The sequence below is a fragment of the Rhinatrema bivittatum genome, chromosome 2, assembly GCF_901001135.1.
Source record: "Rhinatrema bivittatum chromosome 2, aRhiBiv1.1, whole genome shotgun sequence".
NCBI classification, from domain to species: domain Eukaryota; kingdom Metazoa; phylum Chordata; class Amphibia; order Gymnophiona; family Rhinatrematidae; genus Rhinatrema; species Rhinatrema bivittatum.
The window spans coordinates 157,883,351-157,898,156 of NC_042616.1; the positions used below are offsets into that span (position 1 = coordinate 157,883,351).

General features: G+C 47.1%; 1 protein-coding gene across 4 annotated transcripts in view; it reads right to left on the reverse strand.

Annotated features, from left to right (window-relative positions):
• The window catches only part of ADAM22 (ADAM metallopeptidase domain 22), a 730,321-nt gene that overhangs the window by 207,112 nt on the left and 508,403 nt on the right, over window positions 1-14,806 (reverse strand). For all 4 annotated transcript variants that reach the window (XM_029588789.1, XM_029588790.1, XM_029588788.1 and 1 more), the window contains exons 13-14: window positions 8,202-8,292; window positions 6,729-6,780 (exon numbers count right to left, since the gene is read on the reverse strand). In XM_029588789.1, the coding sequence (XP_029444649.1) occupies window positions 6,729-6,780; window positions 8,202-8,292 (143 nt within the window). The remainder of the gene's footprint in view (window positions 1-6,728; window positions 6,781-8,201; window positions 8,293-14,806) is intronic.

Sequence of the window (14,806 nt, forward strand, 5' to 3'; positions counted from 1 at the left end):
TTGCCTGGTTCAAATCCTTCCTATCAAACAGGAAGTTCTCTGTTAAAATTGGCAACACCACATCCACCCCCCACACCTTGCATCAAGGAATCCCACAAGGTTCATCACTTTCATCCATCCTCTTTAATGGCTACCTCACCCCACTCTGCCAACTTCTCACTGATCTTAAACTAAAATTCTGTCTCTACGCTGATGATGTCCAGATCATCATCCCCATCCACAACTCCATCTCTGACGCCCTAAAGCACTGGGAAAGCTGCCTTGCGGCCATCAGCTCCCTGCTCACCAACCTCCATCTTGCTCTCAATACAAATAAAACTGAACTCCTGGTTATCTCCTCCCAGGCCTCCCCCCCCCCCCACCCCCCTAACTATTGATCCGAAGCTCAACCCTCCCACAGCACAACCATCTGTAAGGGACCAAGGAGTTCTCCTTGATCATCAACTAAACATGAAAAACTACGTAAACTCCATTCTCAAAGCAGTTTTCTTCAAACTCAATGTACTTAAAAAGCTCAGACCTCTACTATACAACCGAGATTTTCGTACAAGCCATCATACTTCCCAAACTGGACTACTGTAATGCATTCTTCCTAGGGCTCCCCTACTCTACAATAAAACCTCTACAAATGCTACAAAATGCCACAGCAAGACTTATTGCAAATACCCGTAAACATGAACACATCATCCCCATCCTTAGAGACACCCCCCCACCCCCACCCCGTTACCGCTGGATTCTCTGTCTTCGACCTTAGAGAATCTAGGCCTTAGCCGGATTACTCAAACGCTCCTTTTTTATCTGGCTAAATTATAGCCGGATAACTAATATAATTTAACCAGATAAGGGGCTGAAATTGCCAGATTAGCCATTTAGATGGATAAGGTTTAACTCTGGCTAAACAAATATCTTCATTATCTAAAACTGTTTTTTATATGTTGCAAATGATTCATAAATTAGCCCCTTTTCTGATTAAGGCCTAGATTTACAAAAAGACCGTGGCGGCATGAATCCCGCGGTAATGGGCGGGATGGCGAAGTGGGGGGCGGTCCTGCGATAGCTGCAGGACTGCTGCTGGTGTCACACTGTTAGCGCTCACCCCGCCAGGAGGGCGGAGTGAGAGATCTGATAGCGATCAACTCCTCCCGACGGGAAGAGTTGGCAATCTGATAGGCTGGGCTCCTGTAGGAGGAGAGGTTAGCAATCTGTTAGTGCTCTGCTCCCCAGAAGAGAGGAGTTGGCAAAGTGTTATGCTTTGTTCCTGTAGAAAGAGGAGCCAGCAACCTGTATGATCCTCACGGGGAGCTAACTATCTGATATGGTCTGATGTGGGTTGGCTCCCACAGAGTGGCAGATGATGATACCGCTCTATTAGTGTAAGGGGTAACACTTAGTAGAAATAGTGAATCCCTGGGCTGATGGCAGATGACAGCGCCCTCAAGTGGAGATCCTGAGAGGGACCACCGGCTAGGCTGGAGTATTGAGACAAACACAGATAGTTCTTTATTAGACTGGAAGTAGAACCAACAGAGGGGGCAGTAGTGAGCGGATGTGCCCGGCAGGGCTGAAGTCCCTCAGATACTGGAATTACAATCTCTGAGTTGCTGAGCTGAAAGGAGAGACTATAGGTAGTGAGTAGACAGGGTATGCTGGACATATAACCAGTGGTAGATGATACACTCACACTTGTAGATATCTGTAATGTCTTCTTATGCAACAGAGAGTCTTCAGTATTCAGGAACAGGAGCCGCAGGCGAATACTGATTCCTATAGGCAGTCTGAAATAGAACTCACAATAACTGTATATGTGATGGCTTTTGGAATGAAAGAGAGGTTAGGAGAGATTTAGAAACATAGGCCCTCGTGGAGCGAGTGCCGGTTCCTATCTGTAAATCTGTAATAGTAATCCATAAGATATAGGTACGTGATATCTTCTGAGGAAGAAGAGAGTCTGAGAAAGGTATTAGGAACATAGGCCCTCGTGGAGCGAGTACCGGTTCCTATCTGCAATGGTAACTCATGATCTCCGTACCTGCGATAATGTCTTAGACTGAAGGGAGTCTTAGAGATTAGGAACATGGGCCCTCATGGAGCGAGTACTGGTTCCTGTCTGAAATAGGACTCACTGTGTTCACGTCTGCGATCGCCTCCAGGCAATAGGAGTCTTCTGAGTATTCGGGAACGTAGGCCCTCGAGGAGCGAGTACCGGATCCCATCCAGCAATCTGAAATCAAGAAGAGAGAGAGCGGGGCCCCCGAGGAGCGGGTACCCCTAGGTGAGTCTGTAGAGGCAGAGCAGCGGAGAAAGGATTCCCCAAGAGTTGCGAGGAAGGGGTTCCTACCCTTGCCCTTGCTAACTCGATTTGAATTAGCAATCAAAGACCTTTTATGTTGGAAGCGGATGACGTCACTACGGGGTAACACCCCCGAGTTTCACGCCCCTGCCGGTACAAAGTCTGGAGCGCGCGCGCTCCCTTACGTCATCAGGAACATGGCGGATCTGTAGCGTCAGGCCAGCCTGGGGATTCCAGGAAGAAAATGGCGAAGAGAAGCCATGGCCACATCTGTCTGTCAGAGCCGAAGGGAGTCGCCACATGGTAGAGAGGGTGGAGCGAGAGCGAGAATAGGCACAAACGCAACACGCGTCAAATAACTACACCATAAAAGGTGTAGTTATTCGGCGCAAAACTGACAGTGATAAACATGAGTACCTTTTGCTGTCGGCGAAGTCTTCGCAGCGTCAGCCCCAGTGCCGCCCCGATTCTTCCTCTTCCGGGGCTGATGCCACCCCGACTCTGCCCTCATCTTGGTATCTCATGCGATTAGGGACTTTTCGCGTGCGAAACATCCCTTATCGCATGCGATCCGCTTGGTATTTGACCCCCATTCTTTAAAAATGTTATCTAATACTTTTGTGTTATCTAGACTAGACTACTGTAATTCCCTATAGAGGCCAACTTGAAACAAATCCAGTTACTGCAAAATACCACAGCATGAGTTAGGTTTTGGGTTTCTAAATTTACTCGTGTCTCTCCACTTCTTGCAGAACTTCATTGTAGAATACAGTGTAGAATAATTTCTAAATTGCTATGCTTGACATTTAAAGCTCTGACAAAAGGCAAACCTGATTATCTCGCTAATTCACTTATGCCTTAGAAACCAATCAGAGTTTTAAGATCTTCTCAAAAAGAACTTTTAAGGCTACTTTCACTGAAAGAAATATACAGTATCTGGAACACACCAGGGTATGTACCTTTCAGTATCAGGCTTCTTTAATGTGGAATGCTCTACTTCTTAATCTTTGTACAGAGAGCGAAAATGTGAAGTTAAGAAAAATTATTAAGAATTGGATTTTGAATATGTTTTTGAATAGTTTTTTTTTTAATTCCTTAATAAAGACAATATCCTATTTTTAATACAAGAAAGGTTTTGTTTACTTTTATATTCTAGGTTTTTTTTCCTGTTTTTTTAGGACCTGTTGTGATGCTACCTTTCAATTTCAATTTGCATTTTATGTTTTAATATTGTATTGTGTATTATTTGGTGCCATTGTATTTTATATCGTTAATATTGTACACTGTTTTGTAATTTTATGAAAATTGGAATAACAAATAAATATTACCATCCATTTAAATAGCTTTTGAATATAGACATCTTAGTATAGATGTATATTAAGCATATGATATATATATACTTTTAAATTGTGTACAAAGAACTGATTGTGAAGGTAGTTTCCAAAAGTTATTTATCTGGGTAAATGCCTGTTTACCTATCGAAACTGGCTGTTTGAAAAATGCCCAGCTCATACCAGCCTAAAAATACCCTTGGGTTACCAACGCCAGGCTTTACTAGTTAAAAAGCAGGTGTGCCCGGGAGGGTATTTAAGAAGCAATATGGAGGAGGGAGATGGGCCGATAGTTGGTAGGGCAGGTAGAGTCCAGAGGGTTTTTTTGAGGAGTGGTGTGATTATAGCATATTTGAAAACACTAGGGGGTAGATTTTATAAATTTACGAGCGCGCGTTCTTTTGTTCGTGCACCAGGACCCACCCCTCCTGCCCCCTGACACGCCCCCAGACACGCGCAGGGGGGGTTTGAGGTAGGTTTTCGGGGGGTAAATCTACCCCTAGGAATAGTAGCACTGAAAAGTGATAGATTAAGGATGTAACAGCTGGAAGGGATTACAGTAGTGGAAATAAAGCTGAGGAACTGGATAGGAATGGGGTTAGAGGAAAGAAGATGGGTAGTTTTGCCCACTATGACTTCAGAGAGTGGTGGAGGCCAGGAGAACGGTAGAGGAATGAAATGGGGGAGAGGGAGATAGAGATGACCTGGTTGAGAACGCAATTAATTTTGTAAATCTTGTCATGGAAGTAGTTAGCCATAATCTGGGCAAAGACTGAAGGGGGGAGGAAGGTAGAGGAAGTTTGAGGAGGGAATTGAGTGTGCCAAAGATGGCAAGGTTTAGATGCAAGAGAGTTTGTCAGATGGATGTAGTAGTCTTGCTTGGCAAGTGCAATAGCAGACTGGAAGGAGGTCAACATGAATGTGCCCCCAAGGTAGAACAGCAGCAGTTTCCTGAGGCACTGGCCTCCTCCATTGATTGTCTTCATGCCCAGCTTGATGCCCTCATCAGTAATCCGGTTCCTACACTGGCTCCTCCTCCTCATTCACAGCCATCATCATTGATGCCTCGAGCCCTGCTGGCCCTACCAGCGCCCCCACGTTTCAACGGTGACTTCAGGCTATGCAGAGAGTTTATCAACCAATGACATATGCAATTCGCTCTGCAACCCTCCATCTTCCAGGGCGAACTAACTAAAGTCACCTTCATCCTGTCTCGTCTTGAAGGGAAGGTGCTGGCTTGGGCTTCACCCTTATGGGAACGATCGGACTCACTCCTAAGGGAGTTATCTCAGTTCATGTCTGTGTTTCGACGGACCTTTGATGATCCTGGGCAGCATGCCATGGCAAGCACCAGCTTGTTACATCTTTGTCAAGGCCAAAGAAGTCTCTTCGATTATACCATTGAGTTTCGGACTTTGGCTTCTGAGCTCGCTTGGCAGGAAGACTGCCTATGAGCTATCTACCTGGATGGACTTCCCTTGCAGCTGAAGGATGAGTTGGCTGCACGGGAGCTCCCTTTCTCTCTCGAGGATCTTATAGACTTGATAGGCTGAATCAATCATCTTCTCCAAAAGCATCACCGGGAGAGTCGGATGCCCAAGAAGCCCTCTCAGGTTCGATCCCGTTCACCACCAACCACCAGCCCTGCTCCAAGTAGGGTCTCCGTTGTGGCCAAGACGGAAGAGCCCGTGCAGTTGGGCCATGGGCGGCTGATACTGGAAGAGCGCCTCCGGTGGAGACAAACTGGTCTATGTCTGTACTACGGAACACCTGGCCACCATCTACAGACCTGTCCTGTCCATCCTACAGCAATACTGTAGATCAGGAGTGTCAAAACTGCAGTCCCTAAGGGCTGCAAACCAGTCTAGTTTTCAAGATATCCTTAATGCATATACAAGAGATATATACAATATATGTATGCACCACCTCAAATCTAATTCCTGCATATTCATGAGTGATAGCTGGAAACAAGATAGTATGGTGCCCTCAAGGACTGCACGTTGATATTTCTGCCATAGAGCCTATTTGACTGCATGAAAGACCCTCTGTGCCCATCCCATGCTTTCTGTAATTCATAAGTTAATGATCTCTCAATAGGGCCACTGTTTTGCTGATGCTCAACATCTCACAATATGTAATACTTAAACCAGCAAAAGTTGGAGGAAAAGCAACTTAGCGCCATCTGGTGTTTTCATGTACATACAGTATCTTTTTTTTTCTGTCAAAAAGTTGTGAAAGTAACAATAAGAACTAAACCCTAAAAACCACTGTCGATGCCACTGAAGAAGACATCGCTTTTAGGGCCTGATGTACTAAAAAGCTTTTACCATTTTGTGTCTCTAGAAAAAATGCTTAATACATCAGGCCCAAGGGCTTCCAGCTTTGGTGCCTATTTATAAAAATGTGCTAATGTTCCAAATGGGGCCTATTTACTAACAATGTTAGCATATTTTCATAAATAGGTCCCTTTGTCTTTTATTAGATGAATAGTCTTCAAGCCATCTGAGCTCAATTCAAACAAAATTAGGGGATGTGAAGCTGAATTTTTTCTTTTTTTTTTCTATTTTTTACTTTGATGTCATTTTGTTTTAGCACACAAAAATTGTTTTAGTATATATAAAAATCTATTTAGTGCATACTAAATCAATTTAGTACATGCATATTTGATCTAGTGTGCATCACACAAAGCAAAACAAACAATAGCACATCTCTAACCAAAATCTTTTTGGCTTATAGGACAAATACTGGAAAAACCAAAAAGCAGCTGTTAAAAAAGCAGATATTAAAGAGAAAATCACAAAACTAAAAAATAATCGGCGAATAAAGTTGGATTCACCATAGACATTCTAATAAAATCCTCTGCTCCACCCACAGACATGCCTATAAACACCCACTCCAGTGCATATTTTTCTGATGGGAATGTTTCTAAGTCCTGAATTTGGATAGATCAAGCCCTTCCTGTCTAAAATGATGAAACTGGGTATATTTTTAAGTGAATCAAATTATTACAATAAAAAAAGAGATAAGCATTAAAAATACAATTCCAGGTATTACAAAGTTTAGTAATTTATGGTGTTATTTAGAAGAGGCACCAGAAAAACTCTTACCCAATGTCTTCCATTATGCATCCCAACCATGTGTCTTCACACTTGCACTCACCTGAGAAAAATGTAATATGCATATCCTTTTAGATTTTTGCACATTTTAAATAAGAATTTAAAACATGTTCTAATTTTACAGTTCACAAGCTATGCTTAATTGACTTTTCACAAGATTTCTACGGTTTCATGATATGCAATTTCTATAAACATGCTTTATAAAGATTAAACCAGATAAGAACTTCATCCCTAGCTTTCTATTTTAAGAGTAAACCTTAGTTTCCTTGGGAGTATCAATAAAAGTTTCTATAATATCAGTAACCACAATACACCGTGAGCACTGCTGAAAGCTTCCAGGTACAGCAGCTGTTTCCAGGTTAGTGTGTCTGAAAGCAACAAACTAAAATACAATTTATTATTATCATTTATATTTTGGAGTGGATTGGGTTGCACCCATGATAAAATTGCCCTTCTTACATTTTCTCTTTTGAGTAGCTACTAACATTTTCCTCTAGAGGGCAAATAAAATGCTCCCCTACCGCTAGAAAAACTAAATATGATATATTTACACAGCTGATGATCTTTATATACTCATACATATATACACTATGGGCCGGATTTTAATACCTACGCGCGGGCGTACATTTGTGCGCGCAACCCGGTGCGCACAAATGTACGCCCGATTTTATAACATGCACACGCAGCCGCGTGCATGTTATAAAATCCAGGGTCGGCACGCGCAAGGAGGTGCACAATAGTGCACCTTGCGCGCTCCAAGCTCTTGGGGAGCCCTGCTAGCTTTCCCCATTCCCGCCCTACCCCCAGCCCTACCTAACTCCACCTTAACCTTTATTTTATAAGTTGTGCCTCCCTCCGGGCAGGCGTAGGTTGGGCACGCTGGCTAATGGCCAGCCCGCGATCCCGGGCACAGCGGCAAATGGCCGCTATGCCTGGAGGCTCCAGCCCCGCCCTCTCCCCGCCCCTTTTTTAAGCCCCAGGACTTACACGCATCCTGGGGCTCTATGCGCACCGACGAGCCTTTTGAAAATAGGCCTGGCGCGAATAGGGCTTTGAAAATCTGCCCCTATGATAGGACATTAAATCCTACTGGTAGTGTAAAATTTTACAGTACTACAAAACCGTATGATTATGATTGTGAAACTCTTAAATCTAACTGTATCTTTCATTGCTCATTACTATGATAGCACCCACAATGTGCTGGGTGCACACACTTGCATAGTGTGTCTGTGCTCAACAGATTCGAAACTATTATTGCCAAGAAAATTCCTTCACTTCAGTAACAGCAATCCCTTACATAACTAAAATCAAACCAATAATATATCATCTCGGTTGAGGAAATTCAAACCAGATATTTTACATATCCTGCAAATGTTTGTTTTAATATTTATGCCAGGCTATTTTTCTGGCAGGTATTCCTGGCTACATCACACATTAACGTATGATTTGTAGGCAAGTACTTACCACTCAGCAACTTTTTCTTGTCTGAGAAAATACCAAGGTTGTGGCCCAGGGACTGAGCCAATGTGATTGCCATCATATCTGTTTTTCCAATCTAAAAAATAAAAACACCACCAAAACAAAACAATATTAAGTGGACTGTAGGATTTTGTTGAAAGAATCTGTTTTTGACAGAGTCAAAATTTGTAAGCACAGTTTACAAAAAAAAACAAAAACAAACAAACAGTCAAGAAGTACTAATGTGAAGCAATATTTGAAAAAAAGAAATGCTTCAGGTTTAATCAACCTGAACACTGTAACTATGCTTTGTGGTTTATTTCTTACAAACAATTGTTGCTGCAGTGGTATTATAGCTCCCTTAACATGCTACATAAGTGTTTACAGGTACATTTTTATTCGCCGACACGCACAAATACTGGAACATTTGCGCGTGACAAGTCGTGCCCACGCCAAGCGCATTTTAGAAATGGAGGGGGTCACACACACGTGCCAGGCCATTAAAAAGGGGCGGGGTCTTGGCTGGGCGGGGACAGGGCAGGGGCCAGCAGGGACAGTGCCATTTTGTGCTGTCCTGGTGATTTGTGCGCCAGCAGCCGGTCAGCACGCGTAACTACTCTGAGGAGGAAGTAAGTTAAAAAACAACAAAAAAAAAAGATAGGTAGGGTAGATTTAGTGGTCGGTGTGGAGAGGGGAAAACGGAGGAAGGTTAGGTAGGGGGGTAGGAAATTTCCCTCCCAGTCCGCTCCTTAATTGGTGCGGACTGGGAGGGAACTGGGCAAAGGCCTTGATCGCGTCACTGTATGTGCTTGGCAAAATCCCCCCCCCCCCCCCTGCATGCCGAGTGGGCACCCGTGCGCTGATACAATATAGGGCATGAATGTGCACCCGGGCATCATATTTTATAACATGCGCACGGCGACGCGTGCATGTTATATAATCGGCCGTCCATGTGCACGCGCCGGGACCCACATGCACATGGATGCACGCATGTTTTAAAATCTACCCCTAAATAATAATAAGTACTGATATGGTGCCAGGTACACAATCCTCTGCAAAATAATTACATGATTACAATGTGCCTGCTCCAAAGAACTCACAAAAGTTTAATCACAATGAAGTCAATGTCAATGAAATCAACTTGATTAAGGCCAGAAAGGTGATGATGAGGGAAGCTGTCAAACAAATAATATCTATACAAAGCTGAAGCACAAGTTGCTCAAACAGCCAAATAGCAGCAAATTAGGCAGTCATGAGCATATAATGAAACATTTTGGTCCTGCCATGCTTCGCACCACAGAATGCATTAACTGACTTATTTCCCAGTGTATGAGCTAGATTATCCTTTTTCAGGTATAAAAAGTCACTCAGGTGACATCAGTCCCTCAGAGAAAACAGTGGGGATCATCATTCTTGGGTCACAAAGTTAGAATGAAACTAAAGACAGGAAGTCAAAATTGCCTGCCCACACTTCTGTCTCCACATTGCCCAAGTTACATACTCTCTGACATACTTATTTGCCCTGGCTCCATAGAATTCAATGAGGAAATCAATATGATTCAAACACACTGCCCCCCTCTCCGCTGTTACCAGAGGAGAGGGGGTCAGGCAGGCAGCAGATCAGGAACAATGGAACGAAGCTTCTAAAGGTGAGCAGGAGCCAGGAATAGCCAAGGCAAGGCCTGAGGAGCAGGCCTTGCCTTAAATAGTCTGAGGCCTGGGAGGAGGAGTCCTGGCTCCTCCCACGGTGAACCCTGAAAATGGGTCATGTGGCGTGCATATGCACCTGGGAGCCCGGGGGTCAGCTGGGAGGCCCAAGCGGAGCCCGGTTGCAGCCTGGTCGGTGCGCGGTGTCTGCATGGGCGGCCTGGTGAGAAATCAATGTGGTGGAGCACGCCTGCGGCAGTTCCAAACCGCCACAAGGCTACCGGGTCCGGCAAGATAGAGGCGGCTACACTGGTGAGTGTAGGGGGCTGGTCGCGGGCCTCCACAGCTGGTTCCCGTAACAGTACCCCCTCCCCTAAGGCCCCTCCCCCCAGGGGGTCTGGGTTTCTTGGGCTGATCCTTGTGAAATTGTTGAATTAACGTTTTGTGGAGGATGTTGGCGGAAGGCTCCCAGGAATTCTCCTCTGGGCCAAAGCCCTCCCATGAGAGCAGATACTCCTATCTTCGGCCCTTTTTTCGCACGTCAAGGATCTCCCAGACTTGATAGGTGGTTTCTTCCTCAGCGGAGAATTGCGGGGTTTCGGGTTTTTTTCTGTAGGGCCAAGACAGTACCAGGGAGTTCAGCAGGGAGGTGTAGAAGGCGATGTGAATTTTGAGGGAGGACGGGAGACGGAGTTGGTAGGTCACTGACCCCAGTTGCCGGAGGATGGAGAATGGCCCAATATAGTACGGTGCGAGGCGCATGGATGGAACCCTCAGCCGGATGTAGCGAGTGCTGAGCCAGACCTTCTGTCCTGGATGGTACTTGGGGGCAGGTCGGCGACCATGGTCAGCAAATATTTTGGCCAAGTTGCCTGCCTTTTGAAGCATTTTGCGTACTTGAGTCCAGAGTCCTCTCAAATTCTCGGCTGTCATCTGGGCGGCAAGAGAAGGAACAGATAGAGGCAAAGGTAATGGAGGGAGTGGTTGCTTGCCATAGACAATTTGGAACGGAGAGGCTCCTGTGGCAATGCAGGGGTGTGAGTTGTGTGAAAACTCAGCCCATGGGAGCAAATCGGCCCAGTCATCCTGGTGAGCGTTAATATACATCCGAAGGAATTGTTTAAGGGCCCGGTTGGTCCGCTCTGCTTGGCCGTTCACTTGCGGGTGGTATGCTGAGGTAAAGTCTAGTATGATGGGGAACGTTTTGCAAAGACTCTGCCAATATTTGGCGGTAAACTGAGGACCACGATCTGAAGTGATGTGCTGCAGGAGACAGTGGAGTCGAAAGACGTGCTGCACAAATAATTGTGCTAATCGGGGAGCCAACGGGAGGCTGGGCAGGGCAACAAAGTGTGCCATTTTTTAAAAGCGGTCAACAGTGACTCAGATGACGGTATTCCCTCCGGAAGGTGGTAGTCCACCAGGAAATCTGTTGACAGGTGTGTCCAGGGTTCGCTGGGTGCTGGAAGGGGTTGCAGCAGACCCCATGGTTTGCCCGTCGGCGACTTCTGCTGGACACAGGTCGGGTACGCATTAACGTCTTGGCATATACTGGGCCATCAGTAGAACTGCTGCAGTCGAGCCAAGGTCCTCGCCTGTCCAGGGTGCCTGGCGGAATGAGAGCCGTTTCCCCACGGTGGTACCACGCAGTCTCAGAGTCTGCGTGGTACCACTGTCTTCCCTGGTGGGACTGTTTGTGTTACCGCAACAAGAACACATGCCGGGTCGATGATGTGTCTCGCTGGTTCGGGTTGCTCTTCGGTTGAAAATGAGTGAGAGAGAGCATTTGCATGCTGATGTTTGGATGCTGGGCGGTAGTGCAGGTCAAAATCAAAGCGCGTGAAGAACAGGGCCCAGCAGGCCTGGCGGGGGTTGAGGCGTTAAACCTGTTGCAGATGTTCCAAATGTTTATGATCCATGTAGACCATTATGCGGTGCTGGGCACCCTCCAGCCACTGGCACCATTCTTCAAATGCAAGCTTAATGGCCAGGAGTTCTTGGTCGCCAATGGTATAGTTCTTCTGGCCTGGAGTGAATTTTCTTGAAAAGGCGGCACATGGATGACCCTCGGAGGTCCAATTTAGAGAACACTCGGGCCCCCTGTAACCGGTCGAATAGCTCGGTTATCAGAGGCAGTGGGTACCGGTCCTTCACCGTGATAGCGTTTAGGCCCCGGTAGTCTATACATGGGAGAAGGGAGCCATCCTTGTTCCCCACGAGAAAGAAGTCTCCAGCCGGAGAGCTGGAATGGCGGATGAAGCCCTTCTGTAGGTTCTCCTGGATGTAGTCGGACATGGTTTGTGTTTTGGGCACGGACAAGGGGTACACCCTCCCTCGCGGAGAGGTGGAGCCCGGAATTAGGTTAATCCCCCGATGAGGAGGCTAGGTGTTGGCCACCTTTTTCGAGAATACATCAGCGTATTGCATGTATTGCGGAGGAAGTCCCTCGGGGCCATCGAAGCCGTTACTACTGGAGGTGTCCGTGGTCGCAAGGATGCATCTCTGGTGACAGGAGGAACCCCAATGGTTGAGTCGCAGGGATGTCCAATCAAAGTGCGGATTGTGTCACTGTAGCCAAGGGATTCCCAGGACCACTGGGTGAATGGCCTTCTGAATAATGTAAAAAGAGATTCGTTCCTGACGTTCAATATGACGTTCCAGGGGAACGGTCATGTGTGTGACCTGCCCTGGTAGAGAATCCCCGTAGATCGAGGAAAGCATAAATGGGACAGGGCAAGGTCAAGTGGGAATTAACAGCTGGTCCACAATCTCTTGCATGAGGAAGTTTCCTCCGGCCCCCCGAGTCTACCAGCGCTAGGGTCGAAAAGTCACAGCCTCGTATAACAAGAGTTACCAGCAAGGTCAGTGAGGGAACTGGTGAAGTCAGGTCTAGGCACACTCCCCCAGTGAACCCTAGGCCCTGGAGTTTGATGGCCACACAGGACACTGGGCCAGGAGGTGCCCGGAGGTCCCTCAATATAAGCAGATTCTGGCCCGGCGATGTCTCTGGTGTTCTTCGAGAGATAATGGCCCATGGCTCAGCTGCATGGGTTCCTAAGTCGGTCCTTCCATGGAAGCCTGCGGGCGAGGATGGGCGCAGCCGATTTGGCTCATTAGAGTGTCGCTGACACCAGCTATTTTGAGGGATCTTTCCTGAAGCCAGAGATCAATCCTGCCCACTAAATCAATCAGTGCGTCCAGAGATGCAGGAAGATCGCGGGCCGCTAGCTCATCCTTAATTTTGGGCGAGAGGCCGTCCAAAAAGATGGCGTGGAGGCAAGGCTCCTTCTAATGGAACTCTGTGGATAATGTCCGAAACTCCAAGGTGTAGTCCATCAGAGAGCGTCTGCCCTACCGGATGTGTAAGAGTTCTGTAATGGCTTAAGTTGCCGACCAGGGCTTTCAAACACAGCCCGGAAACGAACCAGGAACCCTGGGAAGTTCAGTAGAAGTGGGTCCAAGCATTCCCATAAGGGTGATGCCCAGGCCAGAGCACAACAGGATATAAGTCATTTTGGTCAGGTCATCCAGGAAGAGAGCGGATTGCTGGCAGAAGTGCATATTACACTGGTTGAGAACCCCACGTGTAGTGCGGAAGCCTCTGCTGGATCCATGGCCTTAGTTAGCTGTTAGGAGCATGGATCCTTGGGCCAACGGGGGAGTTGGTACCACCAATGGGGAGGAGCCCCACGGGTGCCCGCCATCAGCAGGCGAGGCTGGAGAAGCCTGAAACCCTGCTGGGGCTTCACCAATACCAGCTTTCGTTCCTCTCAGGTTGAGCCCTTGAGTACCAGGACTGGCTGGACTTACATGGGGTCTCAGGCGATGAGTCTGAGGGTCCGAACGGATGACGTCTCTCAAGATCAGGCAGGTGAGGATCTTGGCAGGCAGCGTATCTTGTGGTCAGGCAGGCAAGGGTCTTGGCAGGCGGCGTATCTCGTAGTCAGGCAGGCAGAAGATCAGGAACTCAGGAACAAAGCTTCCAAAGGTGAGCAGGAGCCAGGAGTAGCCAAGGCAAGGCCTGAGGAGCAGGCCTTGCCTTAAATAGTCTGAGGCCTGGGAGGAGTCCTGGCTCCTCCCACAGTAGACACTGAAAACGGGTCACGAGGTGTGCGTGCACGCCTGGGAGACCGGGGGTCAGCTGGGAGGCCTGAGCAGAGCCCGGTTGCGGCCTGGTCGGCACATGGCATTGGCGTGGGCGGCCCAGCGAGGAGGTAGTGTAGGGCGCATCTGCGGTGGTTCCCGGCTGCCGCGAGGCTTCTGGGTCCGGCAAGATGGAGGTGGTTGCATTGGTGAGTGTAGGGGCTGGTCGCGGGCCTCCGCAGCGGGTTTCTGTAACAGTGAAGACATGCCATAGGAACAACACATACAGTCAAAACCATAGGAACCAACAACCTCAACATGACTCATTTTTATCTTCTCCACAGCAGATATCAAAGTGTTAGTCCTGTTTGCCAGAGTAGGGCATTTGCCTAAGATGCAGCTAGAAAAATTCATATAAATCCAATTGAGGTGATGGGCTCACATAAGATTTCAGAAAATTGATAACAAGTTAGCAATTTCAAAACCCAGATGGTTTTGATTATTAATTCTGCAGCACTTCTTTGAGATGTGCTCTTGGCCAACTAATCATCCAGGTAGAGAAAACATGCACATTCAACTTGCAAAGGTATGCAGGCACCAAAACAAGGAGTGCTGACGCGAGGCCGAAAGGCAACGTACGATACTGGAGGTGGTGCCTCCCTATTACAAATCTGAGATACTTCCCAGGAGCAGAAAAGATTGCTTATGTGGGAGTAAGCATCCCTTTTGTCTAGGGAGTACAGACAGCCCCATTTTCCTAGAAAAGGAATTAGTGTGCCGAGGGAATTCACTCTGAGCTTTCCCTTACCCCGTATTTGTTTATCGCCCTCAAGTTTAAGATGGGACTGAGTTCCCCCGCACACTTGAGAATCAGGAAAAAA